We start from the raw sequence: 23,474 nt of genomic DNA on the forward strand, positions 1-23,474 counted from the left end.
CTTCACACTTATTTCTTAACTCACACATTCCTCATTTACACACAAAACAGAATTAACTTACACAGAACATTTTGAACAGGAACATCAAATTGCAATGCAAAAGAAAACAATCATGGCATTCCTTCACTTATTTTAAAATGCTAAACCTACAACAAATTGGTGACCCTCAAAGGATCTGTTACTGCCTTGAAATTAGTTCAGACATAGATTCTGGTTGATGTATCCCTACCAATGACGCATTAGGCCATTCCTTTTTGCTATTTAAAAAGGGTAGCTGGCAGGATATGATCTAATCATACACCAATAAGTTTAATACATACTACATTATTATTCTTTATTTTTTTATTTTAAATGATATAAAATACAAACATGAAATGTTACTACTACGCAGGGTGGGGAGGAGTGACAGCTACTGTGCTTAGCAGTGCTATGAGCTTCTCTGAAGCAGTTTAGAAGCACATCTGGTGATCATTGCCTTGGGAAGGAACAGGGACAGGAAACACCGTTCTTGAAGGCCAGAATCCTGCCCATAACTGGACCCCATACAGGGAAGGGGGGCATGTTCCCCAAAACGTAATTATCTAATAAACTAAGAATTTTTATATTCAATATTTACAGTTTATAATATTTACAGGTTTGATGAAGGAGGATCAGCCCTTTGGACACTGGAGAGTTCAGACTCAGGCCATGGAACAGTAAGAAGGAACTGGAGAGGCAGTTGGTCCGCATGGCCACTTACACCCTCAGATCAGAGCACAAGGAGGGAAAGAGTGCATATGAGGACCAAGGGACACTACTAACAAGAATCATCCAGTCTCAAGCACATGGAGTGCATGCATAGCCCACAGTGGAATATATACAGGAACAAGCACTTGCAGAAGTGAGCCTTTGCTCCACCGCTTATTGATTTTAGTCACGGGAAAATATCAGCCTTTGCAGTGCTTGAATGTAAGAAAGGAAGCAATGAAAGGTTTGGGGGCGGGGGCAAAATGGAAACAATGAAGGCTCCTCTCAGATACCCCAACAGTCCCCCTGGCAGAGGCCAGGCCCAAGAGGGGAGCAAGCAGGAGCTTCTCTGACAAAGGGTGGTACAGCACTTAACAGGCCAGAGAAAGGAAAGGGAAAGGTCTATATGAAGCATTTTCAGCAGACAGACTCCTCAGCAATTACACATTAAACTTTCTATTTGTCCTCGGAGGGCTTTAATCAGAAGCATGAGAGCTGCAGCATTTCACCACTGCACACTTGGAGGGAGGCATGCATTATAGGAGCAATTTGTAGCTTAGTTGCAAGAGGATCGCCCATGTAAGTAAGGCTGGACAGAACTCCAATCAAGAGTGCTAAGGAAGAGGGCTCCGTAAAGGTATCTGTGAGGCAGCACTGATGCCTTTATACAGGAATTCACATCAGCTGTGAATACTTTGCCTGGCACAGAGGGCCCACATGTGTGAATGCACCAGGGAAACTTGTTTAATTCTTGGCATATCAGACTGGTGAGAGGGAAACAGAAGCTAAAATTTCAGACCTCCCTTCATGCACAACGGTTTACCTTTTCAAGAGGCAGAAGTGGCTCATAGGTACAGGTGAACACTAAGTACTAAATTGAATATTCCAGACCTTTCCCCTCCCTACAAGTTCCACAATGTCCGCTAGGAAGGGCATGGTGATCAAACTCATTGCAACAACCAGAAGGTGCTAGCAATTTGTAGTCACTTAACCTGAGTTGCTTAGATGCAAGCTGCTCCATTGAACAACCCCTTCTGTCAAAGAAACAAAGCTCAACCCTGCTTCTCACTCTTCCCCCCAAAAAATGCCATTTGTTTCAGTGCAACTTACCAAGATGGTCACCACTAAATACTGGAAGTGATTGTGAAGACTGGCTGCATGGGTGCAAAACAGGACAAAATTGCTCTGCTCAAGCTGCGAGATGAAGACAACATCAAAAAGAATTTCGTTACATCACCTATAACAAATCAGTTATCAAATAAATCCAAGCTTTTAGGACCTGATTCTGTTCTCACTTACGCCAGTTTAAACCAGGAATAACTCCACTGAAGACACTGCAGTAATGTCAAGATACAGCTGGGATAAAGTGACAGACGGATCAGGCCCTGAATGTAGCAAAATAGTAGGTTGCAATATGGAAGACTAGTTTATTGGAAGGGGAGAGGAGTCTATTTGCAACCTTGGAGTTTGCCTATTGTAACTGGTTAGTTACACAGAGCAGTTTGCTGAAGAAAGTTGCATTCCTCTTCCACAGACCGCCTCTTAGACAGTAATACCATGCATCTTTGAATTAAAGCCATGGCTCCTAAGCAATTTACTGCCCCCTCAGCTGAAATTAATCATGACAACCCTCTGAAGTGCAGTAACTGGTCTGGAGTGGCTTAATCATGCTGCTTATATTTATGTATTTGTGATCCTGAGCCCTGGCTCAGGATCAGAAATGCCCACGTTTTGGGTACTGTTTGGGTTGGAGGATCTAGTTCCTGTCTATTATACAGATAGGTGAGTCACAAGAATTATCATCCAGGATTTTGAGAGTTCAGGGCGAGGGCTGGAACTGAATTCCTGGTCCAGACCCATCTCTAATTATTTTGGGAAGGTGGAAGGCCTAGAGAAGAAACCGTGTCTTGCTTGGAAGCTTGATGAACTACTGTTCCTTTAAGGGCCAAGAAATTAACAACAGCTTTTTTGCTTATGTAGAAATTAGGATGAGTATCCATGGGGAGATTTCTGGCCCCTCCTCCTTCCCCAATGCCTTCTCCAACTTGTGCCATAGTCTGCTGTGCTTTCATTTCAGGTGTGGAAAAACACCATATTGGGATCAGACCCACCAAAATTATGTCTCCCTATCCTTTCACCCTCTGCCCCCACTCCAAAACAACCCCCCAGACAGCCAGCAGCCTGTGCTGCACATACCAGCCAAGTTGGAGAAGGAGAGCTCCCAGCTGCTGGCTGCCTTCTCCCGCCTCTTTAAGACCTGAGGGTACAAGATGGAGGAGGAACTCCCTGGGTGTTGTCAATAGGTGACTGTCTGTCTGCAGGTGACTGTGTGCTACGCCAGGCCACATCGTGACTAAGTGAGTGAGTGCTGTAAGGGTCTGAATCCCAAGGAGTCTACCTTAAGCTTCCCTCACCTGTTGTCGCTTAGATGGACTACATTATTTGATGTGAGGGGAGATGCTATGTTGCTGTTTCTCACTCTCAGGCCTTTCCCTCAAGCAAAAACTGTCAGATGCACAATAAGGAAGGCTTGCTAACTGGACCCAAATCCATGCCAACAGGAAATGTGGTTATTTCTTGGCAAACATATTTTCTGAGGCTCTTTGTGATAAGCACAGCCATGGAGCAGTGACAGTCCTTCCACAGGACTTATTAATTCGCCAGTACAGTTGGCAAACAAAGTACGAGGTACATTATAAGCATAACTCTTGTCATAATGTCACAGTGCTGGCTGACTGATGGTTCATGTGACTAATGGACTAGTGTCAAAAACATGGATATTATGATGTGCTTTAAAAAAAATAAAGATGACGATTAATAGCGCCCTATCAAATTCAGGGTCCATTTTGGTCAATTTAACAATCACAGTATTTTAAAAATCATAAATTTTGTTGAATCAGATATTTAAATCTGAAATTTCACATTGCTGTAATTGTAGCAGTCCTGGTCCGAAAGGGGGTTGGAAGGGTTACAAGGGTATTGCTGGGGATGGGGTGGCTGGAGAGCAGTGGCTGCTGGCCAGAAGCCCAGCTCTGAAGGCAGCACCACCTCCAGCAGCAGCGCAGAAGGATGGCCTGGGATGGCATTGCCACCCTTACTGCTGCACTGCTGCCTTCAGAGCTGGGCCCTCAGTCAGCAGCCACCACTCTCCAGCCACTCAGCTCTGAAGGATGCAGCAGTGCAGAAGTAAGGGTGCCAATACCATGACTCCCCTGCAATAACCTTGCAACAACCTTGCAACCTCCCCTCTGACCCCCTTTTGGGTCAAGACCCCCAGTTTGAGAAACACATAGGGTAAAAGTGCACAAAAGACCAGATTTCACGAAAGAGAGCAGATTTCACAATCCATGACATGTTTTTCATGGCCATGAATTTGGTAGGGCCCTAATAATTAAGGTAATGAATGTGAAGGAAACACACTTAAAAGATTAATGGAGATGAGCACAGATCGCAAAACACTGGATCAAAATAAAACTGAACTTTGGGGAATGTGGGTTGAGAATATATCAGTTTCAGGTTTTTATACAACATCTATCAATGTGATGCTGCCTTACTGTGTTTCTTTTGGGAGGTTTGAAATACAGCAGGTGATCCAGATCTGAATTTTGTGGCTGTAGTTATAACTAGAACTAGTATTGTATACCTAGATGAGGGAATATCATCTTACACTTACATAGCACCTTCCTTCACAAAATACTCTATAGGAACCACTTCAGACATGATTAAAACAGAGTCACATAGGGAAAGGAATGGGGAAATGGTTTAATGCAGCACACGTTATAGAACAGCTTTGGAAAAAAGCATTCCCTAGCTGGTTGAAACTAGGGGATTTTAGGTAGGTAGAATATAATTAGCCAAACTGGGCCTTTAACAGGTGGTCAGGGCTTTAGGTTTTATTTCTTGTTTGAAAAACACTACCTCCAGCAGCACAATGCCCCTTAGCATGACAGCAGGGCATTAGTTCCACATTGACTCAGAGGGGAAAAACACAATCTACCGAATCACTAGCTCTACTTGCAAGTCTAGGGCTATTTTACATTCCAGCTGCTGCTTCTAACTCTTTCACGCTGTGGGTAGAACAAGTCCAATGCATGGACTTGCAAAGACTGGAGTTACCTGAACAGCTGTTGAGATGAGAAGAAATGAAGCTGTAAGTTTCAAGTACGGACCGTGCTTCATTGTGAGTCTCAGTCCCTTAAAGAAAGGAATTGCTTTGTCTGAATTTAAGGCGTAAGGATCTACAAGGGGTGGAATACATAAAATAATGTCATATTTTCCAAAGCTAAGTGGGAAAGAATCACTTTGAAACCCAGATGTATTTGAATTTAACTTACCGTCTCTCTCCTTAACTCCAGCGAAAAGGATGACAATGCCGAATAGATACACTCCTCCTATTACTCCCGCTGCAATCATGTAGACTTCTCTCTTTAAAAGGAAAGAGACTTCTAACAGATAAGGACAATAAAAGCCTGATCACACTGCTCCAGCTCAACGAAAGTGAACAGAACACTACACTGAGGAAAGACAAATTACAGATCCTAGATAGAAATAATTTTAATACTAGCATGGGCAAAATTTACATACAAAACAATGGGGATTGTGTCATGTTAGGATATAAGCGTGCTATTCATTTGACCGGAGCAGGCTACAGTTTTATGAAGGACAGAGTGACATTTTCCAGGGGTCAGCACAAGCTACAATCATTATGGGGAACCCGGCTCCCTCAAATTTTTCAGTTTAAGGTAAGGTGAGGCCCAGGTATGAGCTGACCTTGACAATATTTTTGGAAAAACAAAAACATCCCTGCTTTTGCCATCTCATATTAATCTGTAACAATAGCAGGCCCCAAACCCCAGTGCTGCTGAGCACACATATCTTCCAATTAAGTCAGCTATGGTCAGTGCTTTATTTGTAATGAAAGATGTGCCGGGGCTCAAACAAGTTTTTTACATTCATAACTGATGCAGCAAATGCAGAGGTGCTGGGGCTATGAACTGCCAAACCTACAAGTGCCGGGGCTCAGCCCAGGCAAGCCCTGGCACAAATTAAGCACTGGCTATGGTAGGTTAACTACTGCCTTGGCTATTAAACCTTGAAACCATATTTCTAACAGCACTGCTTATGGACCAGGGCTAAGACTGTCAAAAGTGACTAATGATTTTGGATACCTCAGTGTCAGGGTGCCCAAAGGAGAGAAAGGACGGTCCAGCGGTTAAGATGCTAGCCTAGGACTGGAGCAACCTGGATTCAACTCCCTGCTCCATCACAGACCTTCTGCGTGAGCTGAGGCAAGTCACTTAGTCTCTCTTTGCCACAGTTCCCCATCCATATAAAGGGGGAAATAGCATTTCCTTGCCTAACAGGAGTGTTGTGAGGCTAAATACATTACAGCTTGTGAGGCACCTGGGTAATACAATAATAGAGACCATAAGTAAGCAATAGCTAGATTTCAAGACACTGACTTTCAGAAAGTGCTGAGCATCCACCCTCAGAAAATTAGGCCCCTTTAAAGTTTCTTCTGTTGGGCATCCAAAAATTAAGGCACTCGGGGTGTCTTCACAGCACAGTTAGCTCAAGTTATACTTGAGTGTTACCCCTAATCCAACTCATCTACACACAAAAATCTCTAGCTCAAATTGAATGATGCTCTAAAGTCAAAGTCGCTGGTCCACGGGCCGAGTTTGAACCTTGAGAGATGGTGAGGCTCAAGCAAGTGAAGGGGTTACAACAACTGATAAGTGGCTAAACCAATCACTCTGTGCTGCTAATCTAATCACTCTGTGAAACTCCAGTGTAGTTCTGAAGTGTGATCGCTCTCACTGGAGCGAGGCGAGCGTATGAAGACATACTGGCTGCAGTATGCCGACCACAAAATCTGTAGCTAGATTAATCTCATTTGCAAATATTCCAAACCATCCGGCGTCTGTCACAGATATGCAGCATGCGCTGGATGGTTTGGAATATTTGCAAATGAGATTAATCTAGCTACAGATTTTGTGGTCGGCATACTGCAGCCAATATGTCTTCATACGCTATGAGTGAGACCTCAATACAGATGCAAAATTAGTTAATAAAATTAATATAATTTATGTGTATAATGTTCCAATCTTGATTTCATGAGCTAACTGTTGTAGTGAAGACAAGCCCCCAAAATAACTAGTCGCTTTTGAAAATCTCAGTCTTTCTCTGGTTGCTTGGCTGGAACTGGAGAACTTCCCAGGTACGTACAGCCAGCTGTGTGCTCTTCTTTGTGTGAAGAACTTTCACGGCTGTAGACTATTTACAAATAAAATTTACTTCAGGATAAATCTAGGACCTATAAGTATAAATTTCTATCAAAAAGTAAAACAGCCATGAACAAAAGTTCTAGTATGTCAGCAGCCAGGACATGTTTATATAAAAGCAACTATGTTGACACTAGCGATAGACATATACATTCATCTATCACAGATATGCAGCATGCGCCGGATGGTTTGGAATATTTGCAAATGAGATTAATCTAGCTACAGATTTTGTGGTCTTCATATGCTATGAGCGAGACCTCAATACAGATGCAAAATTAGTTAATAAAATTATTATAATTTATGTGTATAATGTTCCAATCTTGATTTCACCTTTACTGAAATTTAGGAGATATTCACAATTACTTTTGTACATTGATGCTTGGAGAATATAAAGCTCACATTCTTATGTTTTTGGAAGCTTATATTTATTTAATTAAATGAAAATGTTCAAACTAATCAAGGATATTCCTAGGAAATCTCTGCTGTCTCAATCAAAGAGAGTCATGACAAGTATCAGGCTATTCTCTGAATACGGTTTTCCAACCAGTTGTGCATCCACCTTATAATAGGTTTCTCTAGGCTATATTTCCCTAGTTTATGAGACAGTCGTGTGAGACAGTAACAAAAGCCTTACTAATACTGCTTGAGAAATTATTAAAGTTTCATTTAAGCATATTTACTTTGTATATTTTGACATTATATGATGTTGACAATTTTGTGTGTGTTAACAGTTACAGCGCTTTAACTATTTGAATCTCATTGTCTAGCCATCAAATAATTAGTCTGAATCCCCATCTGTACTTCCCCTCATAATTTTCCTGCAACCATGAACATTTAAATAGATTAAAATAGAAAAAATGCTGAAAACCCATAAATTGTGCAACTGTGACAATTTAAATTGATAAAAGTAGAAAAAAATGCTTAAAAAGTAAACATTCATATCAGCCATTGAAATTTAAAAAAAATAAGAATAAAGTTCCGCCAAGCCTATAAATATACTACAAATGGTAGGTTGCAAATCTAGGAACCATTTGGTCAAAAAAAGCCCATTAACCAACAGTGGCATCTTCTCAAAGAACAGGCTACCTCCCCAATGTACAAGATAAAAGTTTGGTAGAGACATGATCTTTATCTAAAAAAAACACAAAACTTTGTAAGCTATTTATGTTTGAGAAAGAGATAGCTATATACATGAACGTAAGGCTGTTCTTTATTCACGAGAAGGAATTATGCTTCAGATGTGTTTTCAGAACTGTAGAGTAAGGCATAAAACTGGGCCTCTTTCTCCCTCTTTACAGAGAGAAAATCTTTAGTTTTAAACCCCACACAAAGAATTCTAGAGATATCCTAATCAAAACTCATTTCTTTTATAAAACTTTAACGTCTTCATTCTTTAAACTTTCAGGAGAACATTTATGGCTGGGAAATGTTTTACTGAAGATATTGGTTAATTCTGACTCATCTTTCCTCTTGATGGGGAAAACCCCAGTGGTCCCTCAACTGTTTAAGATGTTATATGCTTCCTTTGAGATGTGTATTCACAAATGTTTTGTATCTAAAACTAGCTCTTCAAATAGTAACTTCCTGAGACTACTATTATGTGACTCGTAAGATTTTTTATGTACAAGTATAGCAAGGTCATTTGAATGCTATTGCAGGTTAATATAAGAAACCATCTGAGTATAAAATACTGATATTCACTGGGGAATTAATCAGTTACCTCACAAAGCTTAAACTTCTTGCCAAACTCAAAAAAGACAAGAAAAAGTTCCGCAAAGGCTGTTAAGAAGAAAAGACAATACCTTATTAGATCACCATTTAAGTTTAAAGACTCTTTTAAATAATAATTTAAATTTAAAAAAGGCTATTTTAACAGCTAAAATACTTTTTGGACTGTGTTTTGACTTATATGAAACAATTTCAAAACCTTGAATGAAGCTAAAGGAATCTCTCCGAAAATGAACTGAATAAAAGAGAGTTAAAACTCTAATGTTCTGAGAATTTCCTGCCACAAAGCCAAAAATCAATACAACTATACAGCTGAAGAATTACAGCTCTACTGCATGTGCATTAACAGACTGCATATTCATGAGATGAAGATGCTACCAAGGCAATCCCATGAAGGTGATAAGCCAATGAAATATAACAGCATCGGATATCTGAATCCAGCCAAGCCCTGAAAGGTGTGCTTCTTCCTCCTTCAGTGAGACTATGCAAAGAGAAGAGTATAAATTCCTCAGAAGTGGGACATGCACTCTCATGCTTGTTCTTACAAACTTTTTTTGTGCTCTTATACTCTTACATGGTTCCGCTTTCTTATGCGCTCAGTTCAGCCTGGCCACCTCATCTCTACAAGAAAGCACACAGCAGCAACCAGACAGCTAAGAAGAATAAAGTAGCAACAACACAGCATCAAGAAGCAGCAGCCTTCCAGCTCAGCACTTCTTCTGCAGCACGATGACATCATTGAGACTTCAGCATCATTGGTGAGATAGGAGTACTTGTGGCACCTTAGAGACTAACAAATTTATTTCAGCATGAGCTTTTATGAGCTACAGCTCACTTCTTTGGATGCATAGAATGGAACACACAGACAGGAGATATTTATACATACAGAGAACATGAAAAGGTGGAAGAGATGGAGTCTGCAAGAGCATTGCCAAGGGATTAGAGTTGTTTCTTGTAATAATTTTAATGGACTATTGAAATCCTATTGTAATTTAAGGCATTAACAGCTTCTCCTATTAAACACTAGATTGCTTTGACTGTGAACTCCAAAAGGATATATGAGCTAATCTCGGTAAAAAGAGAAAAAATAGCAGGATTTACAGTAGAACCTCAGAGTTACAAACATCTCGGGAATGGAGATTGTTCGTAACTCTGAAATGTTTGTAACTTTGAACAAAATGTTATAGTTATTCTTTCAAAAGTTTACAACTGAACATTGACTTAATACGGCTTTGACACTGTCATAACTATAAAGGGAAGGGTAACAACCCTCCTGTATACAATACTATAAAATCCCTCCTGGCCAGAGGCACTAAAATCCCTTTACCCTTAAGGTTAAGAAGCTCAGGTAACCTGGCTGACACCTGACTCAAGGGACCAACAAGGGGACGAGATACTTTCAACATGTTCAAGGGATTTTCCAAAAGATTAGCCACACTGTACATTTTTACAGTTCTTGGTAATAGCAACACATTAGTTACAAAAATCACCATTAGCAATAGCAATAAATCCATTGCAAGTGTCCATTTACAATCATTTTTGTCATGTCACACCTTTGGCTCAATACCATTGCAGTCTGGGCCTTTTAGAGTTACCCTGTGGTTTCCCTTTGCAAAATTAAGTTTTCTTCTTTTTCCTTGTCCTGAAGGATTAAACCCTGATTTCTCTTGCTCAGCAGAATTCACTGGCTGATGGGGTGGACTCTCTTTGCTAACACCTATTAGCAAGTCTTTCTTCTCTGTCAGCCAGGTTACCTGAGCTTCGTAACCCTTTACAGGTAAAAGGATTTTGGTGCCTCTGGCCAGGAGGGATTTTACAGTATTGTATACAGGAGAGTTGTTACCCTTCCCTTTATAGTTATGACAGACACTTTACTATGCAGAAGAAATATGCTGCTTTTAACCATCTTAATTTAAATGAAACAAGCACAGAAACAGTTTTCTTATCTTGTCAAATCCTTTTTTTTAGAACTTTCCTTTTATTTCTTTTTAGTAGTTTACATTTAACACAGTACTGTACTGTATTTGGTTTGGGAGGGGGGTTGTGGTTTTTTTTTTGTCTCTGCTGCTGCCTGTTTGTGTACTTCTGGTTCCAAATGACGTGTATGGTTGACCGGTCACTTTGTAACTCTGGTGTTCATACCTCTGAGGTTGTACTGTACTTTGAATTTAAGATTCTTGAAGATTTATTAATTTTCCTGTCTCAAAACTGCTCCTTGAATGGCTTCCTTTTAAGTAACTGAGTTACATGCTTTCTTCATCTTTGCCCATGTATAAAGTGGTTAGGTTATCCTTGACAAATCAAACAGGATTCACTGACCTTAAATGAAATTCCTTAGCCCATCTATTAATTGTTTTAGTTATTTATGACACACTGAGACAGGCCTCCATACTGATTTTGGGAAAAAGTACTTCGGTCTTAGTTCTCCTAGAGAAGAGTGTTCCCAGTGGGGGTGTACCCCTTCTTAAGGACTAATCCAGTGATACTCAGTCTGAAGTTCGCGAGTCACAAGTGGCTCCCTAATGTATCTCCTGAGGCTCGTGATATTAAAACACTGTGATTTAATTATGAACCAATCTAAGTTATTAACCAATGAGGATGCTTTTACTATGTTATTAGACAATTGTAACTGATAAAATAATAATACTTAGCCAGTCATTTTGCCGGAAGAATGAAACAATGAATTCACACTACTGTGGCTCTTTTGGGCAATACTGATCACTAATTTGGCTCCCAAACCACTGAGGTCTGAGTTCACTGGTCTAATCTCTGTTGAGAGCTCTTCACTGAAATACATACAGAAGAGATTGCATCTGTAGTAGCCATTGCTTACTGCTTGTGTTCTGTTTTAGTTTTTGTTATTATATAATTAAAGTGTGTGGGGGGAATCATAGCTAATTATTGTGGTTATTTTGTTTATCTGCCATCGTGCTGTCCCCTATTGCACAGTCAGAAGAACCTCATGTGACTAAAACAGTGGGGTCACACCCCTGAAATGGAGACAATTAAGATTTGGCCCCAACTACTTCTTGTCCTCCACGTTATTATTTTTTTTTTGTAATTTTGAGGATAAAATCACTTGGAGCTCAACACTTTGCAAAACAACCCTTTCTACCCACAATATCCCTCTGCCCCAACAATGCACGAGAATAGGATTTTCACACACAAACATTCCCACATGACCTCAGATTTTTTATTCATGTCTGGTTCTTTTCTTTAATGCTGTTTAGGGGATTTCAAAGAATGGGGTTACTCAACAGCACTAATGAAAACAGTCTCCGCAAGGCAAAAGGCTGCCAGTGCACTTCAATCCTGCCCTGCCACACCTCCAGCCAGTCCTCTCTTGAAAACCTCTTGTGCAGAGACTTGTCAATTTGTACGGCAATTTTGTGATGTGAGCAAATTCATTGTTTCATAAATTCCAAGGCCAGAAAGGACCACTGTGATCATCTAGTCTGACCTCCTGTATAACACATGCTATAGAACTTCCCCAAAATAATTTCTACAATATATCTTTTAGAAAAATGTCCAACCTCAATTTAATAATTGTCAGTGATGCCGAATCACTGCACCCCTCGGTAACCTGTTCCAATGGTTAAGTACCCACACAGTCTAAAATTTACACCTTATTTCCAGTCTGAATTTGTCGAGCTATTGGATAGTGTTAAACCTTTCTCTCATAGACTGAAGAGCCCATTCTTAAATATTTGTTCTGCATGTAGATACTTACAGACTGTAATCAAGCCACTTAACCTTCTCCTTGTTAAGCTAAGTAGATTGAGCTCCTTGAGTTTATCGCTATAAGGCAGGTTTTCTAATCCTTTAATCGTTCCCGCGGCTCTTCTCTGAACCCTCTCCAATATAGCAATATCCTTCTTGAATTGTGGGCACCAGAACTGTATACAATATTCCAACATTGGTTGCACCAGTGCCAAATATGTAGGTAAAATAAATCCTGGGATGGATAATCAGGGGAATCTCAAGTAGGAGTAGAGAGGCAGCCCAGGACTTTGGGTCAGCCCCAGCTGCAGGCAGCACGGGGCTCGGGAGTGGGGTCAGCCGTAGCCCCAGCTGTGGGCGGCATACAGCTGGGGCAGGGCGGAGACCCAGCCATGGGCAGTGGCAAGCTTGGGGGGGGGGGCAGCCCCAGTTGTGGTCAGCACAGGACTCAGCCCCAGATGCAGGCGGCACGGGGTGGGGGGGAGTTAGCCCCATCTCTGGGAGGCATGGGAAGGGTGGCTCGGGTAAGCCCTGCAAGGTGGGGTGGGGGGCGGCTTGCATGAGCCCTTGGTAGTCCTGTTTTTACTTTAAGAAATATGATCACCCTGGAAGGGGGGGTGTCAAGATCTCTACTCCTCCGTGGCTGGGATGAGAACTACGTCTTTCTCTAGCTTCTTCTCTTCCAGCTCTCCGATGGCAGCTTGCATTACTGTGCCTGACCGGCCATAGGTTCTCTGCAGCAGCTGACGCTGCCCTCCTGCCCAGAAGGTCTGCGATTAACGCGTGTTAAAAAAATTAATGTGTTAAATGTGCTGTGCGTTAATCACACACGTTAACAGCAGCTAATTGACAGCCCTGTTAATTAGGCTTCCATTTTAAACAGGAAGCCAGTCTGTAGGGGAGAGAAATGGTGGCCATACACCTCCTCATCATCCATATGTCTCAGCATCTTCAGCAAAGCTCCTCAGCATAATTTAGTTGTCGTGCTAAGAAGCAATTAAAAACAGAACAGAGAGGAGGGCTTGTTCAAAATGATGCGTTTGTCTTGGTTCTGATGTCACCAACCTTAAGCATGTCAGCCTCATGTATATCCCACAGGATGATGTGCTGTAACACCACTGCAACCTCCCCTAGGGATTTTAGTGTCCTCATACCGCATGCACTTACTCCATGGGACTGGAGGCCCAAGGGCTCGGCAAGGTTGGACGCGTTGCTTAGAGAGCTGGAAGAGTCGGCAGCGTTTATGGTGAGATTCACGGCGCAGCGATCAGAGGCATGGGCGCTTGCCACAATCTGCCCGTGGAGCGCAGCTCCCATCAAGGTTCCAAGCACTTCCACAGTCATTCCTGTAACAAGAAGTAGAAATGTGTGTTAGGAGGTGAGCTTGTTTCACCCGCTGTTACTGAGCCTGGCTGTTTCTCTCACTAAAGAGAGAACTGATTGAGGCAAGCGATGTTCCTTTTACACAGGGAACATTCACAAATGGCATCAATAAACCAGCAGAACTTGACCATCAGATATAACTGGTCAGCATCCCTTGATGGAGCTGAAATTCCACCTCTCGTTTTCTGACCACCTCTGTATTACTATAAAAAAGTGGTTCTCAAACTTTTGTACTGGTGACCCCTTTCACATAGCAAGCCTCTGAGTGCAACTCCCCCCTTATATAAAAAGTGTTTTTAATTTATATTTAACACCATTATAAATGCTGGAGGCAAAGCAGGGTTTCGGGTGGAAGCTGACAGCTCGTGACTCCCGCTGGAATAACCTCATGACCCCGAGGGGTCCCAACCCCCAGTTTGAGAACCCCTGCTATAGAACATATGTAAGAGCTATATGGCTGGGGCTAATTTATGTAGAAGAATAAAGTTGAAATATAGCTTAAATGCTGAGAGGCATTCTCTGAGCACGGGACTGGGAGCCAGAACACCTGCATGCTAATCCTGGGTCTAACAGTGACTTTAGAAAGTCACCTGTAAGTGGGATGGATATTTACCTGCCTCACAGTCACCCTGCCAATTTTAGTTGATGTTTGTGAAGAACACGAACCCCTTATATGCTAATATCTAAAGTGACTGAGGACCAGACTTTTAGAACTGTGTGCATGTGACTGTGCTAACTGCACACATGTATTGGGTCTCTTTTTGTTTTGTTTTGTCATTTTTAATCAGAGCAACTTCTACTGGCGATGACAACAGCTGATGCCATCACAAAACTGAATATCATCCCCTCAGCCCAAAAGCTCTAGGGTATCTAAATACTCTCCTTCTGTCTGGGTAGGAAATGACTTATGTGAATTAACTAACTTCTTCTCCTGTCAGGAGTTATCTCCGCCATGGAGACAAGTATCTTAAGAGCAGCGTCATTTTAAGGATCTAGAGAATGATAAATCCATTACATCTCAGTATGATAGCATTAAATGAAAAGCCTCCAGAGAGATCAAGCCATTCAGTTCTCTCATTTTATAATGCCATGTTTGCCTAGTTCATGATTTCTCAAACTGTGATCCATGGACTATCACTGACTCTAAGTGATGCATAATTAATATAGCTATAGCATCCTCTTTCCCCCTAAAGTGGGTTGCTTAGACATTACTGACTTAAAGTCTGCTGTGCTGAGCACAAATCCAAAATTCAGGTTTCTCATTATTGCATCCCATCAAACTGCATTCAGTTTCCAAACATGCATGACTTAAAGAGATAGTTCCTGATTTGTGTAAAGAGAATTTTTGTTTCAAATGTGTGTTATGAGTACTCTCATTTAGGCTTAGATGAAAGACGGTGCAGAGCCATTACTTAAGAGAGACAGGGGTTTCCTGTTTTGAGCTTTCATTCTCCAAAGTATAGGACTTTCCAGCAACTGCTGCTATCTTCTCAAACAGAGAGGACCATGGAATGGAGGATATGACCTTATGGGTCACCTGATTTATTTTCTTGGTTCAGGTTAAGTTACCAACCCCAAATTTCACTCCCAACTTGACTGGCTGACCAAAAGTGCTGGCTAGCCCAGATCCAAATAGGAGTGTGACCTAAAATATTTGGCTGTAACCCAATCTAAAATTTCAGTTGGACATGTCATGCAGAGCTTCAAAAATTGCTGAGCATCTAGTGCGATGGGTAACTACAGATCATAGAATATCAGAGCTTGAAGGGACCTCAGGAGTTATCTAGTTCAACCCCTTGCTCAAAGCAGGACCAATCTCCAACTAAATCATCCCAGCCAGGGCTTTGTCAAGCCTGACCTTAAAAACCTCTAAGGAAGGGGATTGCACGACCTCCCTAGGTAACCCATTCCAGTGCTTCATCACCCTCCTAGTGAAAAAGTTTTTCCTAATATCCAACCTAAACCTTCCCCACTGCAACTTGAGACCATTACTCCCTGTTCTGTCATCTGTTATGAGATGAATCACAGCATTGTATCATAATCCCACCTCTTCATTTGTAACCTCTATAGTGGATGGTGAAGGCGTGTTGTACCTAATGCTTGCATATGATAAGAAGAAAGCCATCATAAGATGCAATAGAAATTCACCGGCAAATGCATTTACTTTTCTAAGCAGTGTTGGGCTGAAAAGGTGGCATATTTCAAAGTTGTTGTGAGCTACAGTCTATTACATTTTAATGGTTAATTTCTAGCTTAGCCAAGAAAATAGTGCTTTCAAAGCTGTTTGAAGGCAGGTTCTACTTCTTAAATTTAAGTAGAGCTTACCTTAAAATAACTTTGAAAGCATCTACCTTTGTCATACATTCAAATAGTGGGCAGCAGTATAGAACTGACATGATTAAGGAGTTCTTCTTCTCCCAGTAGAGGGCAGTGGTACCTCTGTTTCTCAGGCTATGGCTACAATAGAGAGCTCTCCTGTTAGCTTAATTACTCCAGCCCCCAGGAGCGAGCAGCAGTAGCCATGGCAAGGGAAACTGAAAGCACTATCCACACCAGCGCTTAAAATGGCATAAATTATGTCGCTCAAGGGGGTGGCTAATTCACATGCCTGAGCGACATAATTTATGTCAACTTAAGCTGTAGTGTAGCCATAGCCTCAATGTTATTAAAAAACACATTGTCATATATTACATTGCATTTTTTTCTTTAACAGATTCCTTTAGCTGATGTTCTAGAGGCTACAAACAAAAACAGTGATCTTTGGATCAGGCAGAGAAGCAAGAGGGGAATTTTTTTGAGAAGACCTTGTAAAAAGAGATAATTTCCCTTATCAACATCAGCACTGCAAGAAATCTCAGTGCCAAAGAAACATTAAAAAAAACCCACACAGACAAGTCAGGAAATTCAAAGTTATTATTCATGCCACTGCCATAACTTGGCTGCACTGCACGACTGGACATATAAAACCCAATCATAAACAATCAGATAACACTGGCTATACATGCTGCCTTTCAGGAGTTCAAAGATATTAATGTACAGGTGTCATACCATCCCTGCGAGGTAAGTATTATGCTAAATTTGCAGATGGGAATGAAGGCATACCGTTTAAGTGACTTTCCCAAAGTTTATTCCCTTTTCTCCCACAGTTTGTCTATATGAACAAAACTCTGATCTCCCAATTCCCAATCCTGTCCTTTAAATTACCAGACCATGCTTCCTGTTGAAATATTAGATAACATATAATATCACATATGTACTGCACCTCAGGGAAGAGTTATGGATGCTGTGGGCACCATAATTCTGAAATTTCGGATTTGTGTCTGTTCAAAATCTTGGCCATATCATTCTGTTTACACAGCTTTGTTTTACATTTAGTTTAGCCAGCATGTTGAGGATTAGATTGACAAATGGAGGAAGAAAGCCTCTTGCCAGTAAGAAAACAAGCACAACCAGGGAAAAAATAAAATAAAATAAAAAAGCAATCCCCCCCCGCCCCCCAAAAATCTGTGCTTAATTCAAAGCGCACTAAGGGAATATTGAAGGCCAAGTCAAGACATAGTTTTTCATCTAGAGCTTGAGTAATTTGGCCCAGGGAAAATAGGAGGCTCTCTCTTCACTTTCACTGCTCTTGGCCAGGATACCTAGGAATAGACTGTTATACTCACATATAAGGGGAGAGACCCGGGGGAGGGAGAAAATGGCAACTTTAAAGCTGATGTAAAGAGGAGGAAAAATTAACTTTGCCCTTATTTGCTCTTTATGATGTATAAAGAATGCTTGAAAGGGGTTTTAAGACTTTTTTTCCTTTAGCTTTAAAACAAAAGGAACAGCGAGTCTTGTATGGTTTTCCTGGAGAACTTTTTGGAAGACAAGAGGTCTATACTTGGTCCTGCCTCAGCAAGGGGCTGGACTACATGACATCTCAAGTTCCCTTCTAGATCTACATTTATATGATTCTATGATCAACTGACTGTTTTAACAGAGGTCTTTCTTCCAAACTATTTGATGGGTGTTACAGTTGAATGAGTGTAACCAAAACAAGATAGATAATTTTGAGACAGTCACTTTCCTGGTCACATTAAATTTTCTTGGTTCTATGATGTCAAGTCTACCACATGCCCTGTCACCCACAAAGTCATCTATGAAAAACAGATTAGACAAGACCCGTGTTTCTACTGTAAAATATCCAAAGAAGGCAAAAAAAAAAAAAAAGTGACTTTCAGGCCTTATTTAAATGTCATTATAAAAATAGTCAACACCAATTTTTCCCCTCTGCAGATCACCTATAATTAGCAACCATTACTCATATAGCAACAACTGGCTTTAGAAATCCAGAAAACACTATAGATAAGAGTAGTTTCTTGTGGCTAATTTATGTTCTGGGAGGAAAGTCTGTGGCTAATCCAACAGGCTAACAGTTGTAAAACATGCAGGAAGATGGAAATATTTACAAGCCACATTAAAAAAAACCAAACCTATGATGACCCATTTTTCCATCAGAGCCTAGTAATTCTTTGTCTAGAAACCCAATATTAGGCCACACAAATGTCAGGAGACTTCTTTCAATAAAAGGGATTTTAACCAACTCAGACACCCAATTTAAAACAAGAAGCCCATGTCAAACTCACGGTATGCTGTTGCTGAATCTCTCTCCTTCTGGTCTGGGCTGAGAAACATGGTGAGAGCAGAATACGGTACTTGGAATAACTACATAAAGATAGAATACCACATAGGAAAGCATTACAAGGTAGCATACTCAGTTCCTCTGATAGCCTGGAACAATATGTAATTGGGCACAGGAATTTGCTCCCTTACTCAGACTATAAGATCTCTGGAGCAGGGACCGTCTTTTTGTTCTGGGTTTATCCAACACCTAGCACAATTGGGTCCTGGTCCACGACTAGGGCTCCAAGGTGCTACGGTCACATAAATAATAAATAATCTGCCTAGTATACATGACTCCGCTTTGTGCTCCTTCAACTTCCTCCTTAAAAACCACTCTCCTTTCAGGATGCCAAAAACCCTTAGAAATTGTCTTCACTAGGAAAAAAGCCTTGTTCTTAACTAACATGAGATAAAATCCTAGTGAACACAAAGAACGCACCTCTTTTCCTAGTGAAGACACTGCCTAAAGGCTATGTCTGCACGGCCAAGAAAGTCTTTTGTTTCTTTTACAGCAAGATAATTACTGTGTGTTAGTTATCCCAAAGTAAAATCCTAGTGGCCAAAAGGCTCTGTAGTTTTTTCTGTGATGTTGCTAGGTTAGGTCAGCACTACAGCCACACCACTCATGGCCACAGGTACCAACTTTCCTTGGCACGGTGGCTGCTCGCCCTTGGCCCCACCTCAACCATGACTCCGCCCCCTCACAGCCCCTATTGGACCCCTCCCCAGATCCCCACCCCGACCCCGACTCTTCCCCAAGCGCACCATGTTCCTCCTCCTCCCCCTCCCTCCCACCACTTGCCACGCTAAACAGCTGTTTCGCAGCACAAGCGTTGGGAGGGAGGGGGGAGAAGCAGGACTCAGTGGCACCCCCAGGGGAGGAGCTGAAGGCAGAACAGAGGCAGAGGTGAGCTTGGGTCCAGGGGGCAGGGAAGGAAGCTGCTGGTGAGTGCAGAGCGTCCACCAAATTTTCCCCACTGGTGCTCCAGCCCCAGAGCACCCACGGAGCTGGCACCTATGCTCATGGCTGGCCTTGTGCAGCTACACTGTGGTAAACGCTACAGAGTTTTGTTACCACTAGCATTTCCTAACAGGAGGGAGTTAGTTATCTTGCTGTAAAACACATACCATTTTGGCAGTAAAGATATAGTGTAAATTCTCACCTCGAAGTTTTAAACTAAAACAAAAATCACTTCCAACATTTTGAAACAACACGTATGCTAAATATTCCAGCTCTAGCATTTACTCTTGTCCCTAGCCATCCTATTCTCTGTTGCCTATTTAGATGGCAACCCTTTGAGACAGTGACCTTGCCTATATATTTATCAGAAGCATCTAATAAGCTTCCAGAGCATTGTAACTAAATACACACCACTGCCCTCCTTATAAAATAATTAAGTAATGATATTCCTATTTTATTAAAGGGAAAACAGGCACAGAGGCAAACCAGTTGCCCAATTCACAGAGCTGGTCTTTGGCAAAGCTGGAAAGAGAAACCAGACCTCTTGACTCCCAATTTTGTGCTTTAAACCAACAGGACTAGCCTTTGTCCCGTTATGTCAGGGGCTGGAAACCTACGGCACGCATGCCAAACCCGGCACGCAAGCCGATTTTGAGTGGCACGCTGCCGCAGTCCCAGCCCCCAGCCCACCGCTGTCCCCTCCGGAGGCAGAAAGCAGAAGCTTGGTCCTGTGGCAGCCAAGCTTGCCCCCTCCCCTGCTTCTTCCCCCAGTGTGGTGCTTTCCTGCCCCTCCCCCTCTCCTTCCCTGGGCCGATCAGCTGATGGCCCTAGCGAGGGGGAGGGGGAAGAATGGCAACGTCCATGCTGTAGAGAGAGGCAGAGAGCATCCCAGCCCTCCGCCCTGACCCCCCCCACACTCAGCCTTCTACCCTGCACCCCCCAGCCCTCTGCCCTGACCCCTGAACCCACCCCAAACATACCAAGCCTTCTGCCCTACACCCCCAACACTCCCAGCCCTCTGCCTTGACCCCTGAACCCCCCCCCACACCAGTCTGGGGTCCCGGCTGCAGGCCCCGCTCATCCCGCTGCTGGTCTAGGTGAACAGAACCCCAGGCTGGCAGCGAGCTGAGCAGGCTGGCAGCGTAAGATCAGCATTTAATTTTAAATGAAGCTTCTTAAACATGTGAAAACCTTATTTACTTTACATACAACAATAGTTTAGCTATATAATATAGACGTACAGAAATAGACCTTCTAAAAATGTTAAAATGTATTACCGGCATGCAAAACCTTAAATTAGAGTGACTAAATGAAGACTCGCACACCACTGCTGAAAGGTTGCCGACCCGATTTATGTGATAAAATACGAGAGAACGTATCTGGGAAGGACACATGCTACCCTATTCACACAAAGTGCATACTCGCCTCTGTTACATGTGGCAAATACTGATGTTTTCTTACTAAGCTGTAACTAAAACCTTCTTTCTGACTAGCCCTGATGCCTTACGTTCAGTACAAACAGGCTTTAAAGCTGAAATTACGAATAGTATTTTATAAGGGCTGAGTAGATCTTTTCCTTCAAAAGACAGCGAAAAAAATTCTTCCTCATTTAAACTCACTGTGGGTTTCTTAAGGACAATCTATCATCATAGAAAATAACAAAGGAATTGAGCTAATATTCCAACCAAAAACTGAAAAATAGCAGACCCTTAAACTTCAGGTGATCTGCATGAATGACAAAAGTCCAAGTCACTCAGGAGTTCAAGTATTTTGGTGGCCTGCAGCCACACTACTTTAAACTGTGATGTAGATGAGATTCAATCAGTTAAGCAAGGTCAAGCCAGGTTGATATTTGGACAGAGAGCTCTCAGTGCTTTTCCAGCTTTTTAAATCTGCAGATTACTTTGTAATAGAGATTCACATACACACATGCCCTCTCCTGTGCACGTGTCCTCTCACAACCTGGGTCTTGTTCTGCACATCACCTGGACTTGGCTTACCATAGACTCTGCTCAAGGAAAGCCCCACATGCTGTGGAAAGTGGTACTGATGCTGCCACAGGTGGAGTTCCTCTCAGAGCTTGTCTACACAAGTTACTGTGCTGAAAGCCAGGGTGTGAATCTACAGCGCACGAGCCTACCATACAGTAATGTCCCATCTGGCGCTGCTATAGCACAGTGAAAATCCTGGAGCGTGGCTTAATTATGTCTGTACTACTCCAGGACTTTCACTGGGTTGTAGCAGCATCCATGCAGTGCTCTGTAGATTCACACCCTGGCTTGCAGTGTAGGAATTTGCTGTGTAGACAAGCTCGAATCAGAAGCATGCCAGCAGGCTGTCAGGTGCATGAACTTTCAAAGCTACAATGTTTTGTATGAGATGTAAACCGAAGTATCCCTAACAGATCCGATAGCACTTATTATAAGAGGAGAGCCGTTAAGTCCAATGTGCTGGCAAAAATCCGACTGGAAAACTACATTGGGCCTACCTGACTTCCCCTGAGTTGTATATGATTCTTCACTTCCTGTCCTAAACTGCTTCATAGTGCTGCTCTGTGCTGCTAAATAGATACCATATTTCACCTTAATAGTGGCTGCAATTCAGTGATGGATGAAGTGAACCCCATATGTGCATGCAGGGGTACTCAATTATTTTTTGTCAAGGTACAAATTTCTTGGTCAAGGTATAGTAAAGGTCCAAACTCCAGAGAAAATAATAAAAAAAAATAAGGATAATCAGGGCTTAAATTCTCACAGAGTATTTTCCGGAGCCCCCACACAACCCCAACATGCTTTAAAAACTCCAGGGGGGTTGAAATATACAGCTCCAGCTGAATTTAAGCCCTGACGATAATGATAACAATAACTAAAGAAGATGATTTTGGGGTCTGTTCAAAAGCGTCTGGTGGTCCGGATTTGGCCTGCGGTCCACTTATTGATTACCCCTGGTATGCAGTCTGTCAGAAAAATGCTTTGGAATCTACTGAAATGAAAGATGACACATAAATTACATATTGCTGCTAGCCTGGTGTAAGGCCCCTTCATGTTAAAATCAATGTGGAGAAGTCAAGCCTCCCCATCCAGGGATATCCAAGAATGACTATTAGTAACTATTTCACAACTGAGGGCCTGATTCTCCATTGCCTTCCAAAAGCAATAAGTGATTTAGATACCTAAATCCCATTTTTAAAAGTAGTTTCGGCACTTAGAACTCTAAGTCTCACTGAAAGTCATTGTGCAAACTGGGTGCAAAAACTCCCAACCCACTAAATCAGAAGGCACATAAAGCAAAGCGAGAAAATGAAAGCATTTTATTGCTGAGAATGTTGTAAATCTAGATCTACTTACTGTGGTCAATGCTTGGAAAAGACAATAGAAAGTCAGGTACCACACAACTCTTCCCGCTACAAAAGGAGGCAAGTACCACATGAAGAAATAGGATACAATCGTGAAGGGCGTACACCCCAACATCCTACAATGAAGGACATGTTCATATCACCTTTATTAGAAAGCATCTTGGTGGGTTGACAAAAAAAGAAATTAATTTTCCCAGCACCTACTTAAGCAGTAACTTAATTTTGTGCAGTCTTTCAAAATGCTTTAGATGCACTATTTGACACAGTTTATATATAACACTATTCAGTCCATTAATGCATAATCAGCACAATTCAATACATAACAATATTAAATCATACTCCCCCAAAATACACCCCAGAGTTAAATAATATAGTTAGTTAAAGGAAAAGAGCAAAGGTTAGTTATAATTAATGATGTATTTACAATTAACAGGAAAAAAAACCCTGCATCTGCTATTATGGTATAACCACGAGGTCCAGAGCCAGCCAGAGGGGGGGCAAGTGGGGCAATCTGCCCTAAGCCCCACAAGGGCCCCGTGAGCCCTGGCCCAGCAGCGGTCCGGATCTTCGGTGGCATTTCGGTGGCCCTTCAGTGCTGCCGAAGATGCGGAGCAACTGAAGGGCCCCCTGCCACCAAAAGGCCATTGAAGAC

The 23,474-nt window shown here is 42.0% G+C and overlaps 1 protein-coding gene across 6 annotated transcripts in view; it reads right to left on the minus strand.

Moving 5' to 3' along the window:
• MFSD2B (major facilitator superfamily domain containing 2B) overlaps nt 1-23,474 on the minus strand; it is a 64,642-nt gene that overhangs the window by 26,155 nt on the left and 15,013 nt on the right. For 3 of the 6 annotated variants that reach the window (XM_030555336.1, XM_030555332.1, XM_030555330.1), the window contains exons 4-10: nt 22,815-22,938; nt 18,470-18,548; nt 13,613-13,804; nt 8,731-8,789; nt 5,061-5,151; nt 4,843-4,964; nt 1,837-1,920 (exon numbers count right to left, since the gene is read on the minus strand). In XM_030555336.1, the coding sequence (XP_030411196.1) occupies nt 1,837-1,920; nt 4,843-4,964; nt 5,061-5,151; nt 8,731-8,789; nt 13,613-13,804; nt 18,470-18,548; nt 22,815-22,938 (751 nt within the window). The remainder of the gene's footprint in view (nt 1-1,836; nt 1,921-4,842; nt 4,965-5,060; nt 5,152-8,730; nt 8,790-13,612; nt 13,805-18,469; nt 18,549-22,814; nt 22,939-23,474) is intronic. The other 3 variants (XM_030555334.1, XM_030555331.1, XM_030555335.1) reach the window with 3 other exon arrangements.

This window comes from Gopherus evgoodei, chromosome 3 (genome assembly GCF_007399415.2).
Source record: "Gopherus evgoodei ecotype Sinaloan lineage chromosome 3, rGopEvg1_v1.p, whole genome shotgun sequence".
NCBI lineage: Eukaryota > Metazoa > Chordata > Testudines > Testudinidae > Gopherus > Gopherus evgoodei.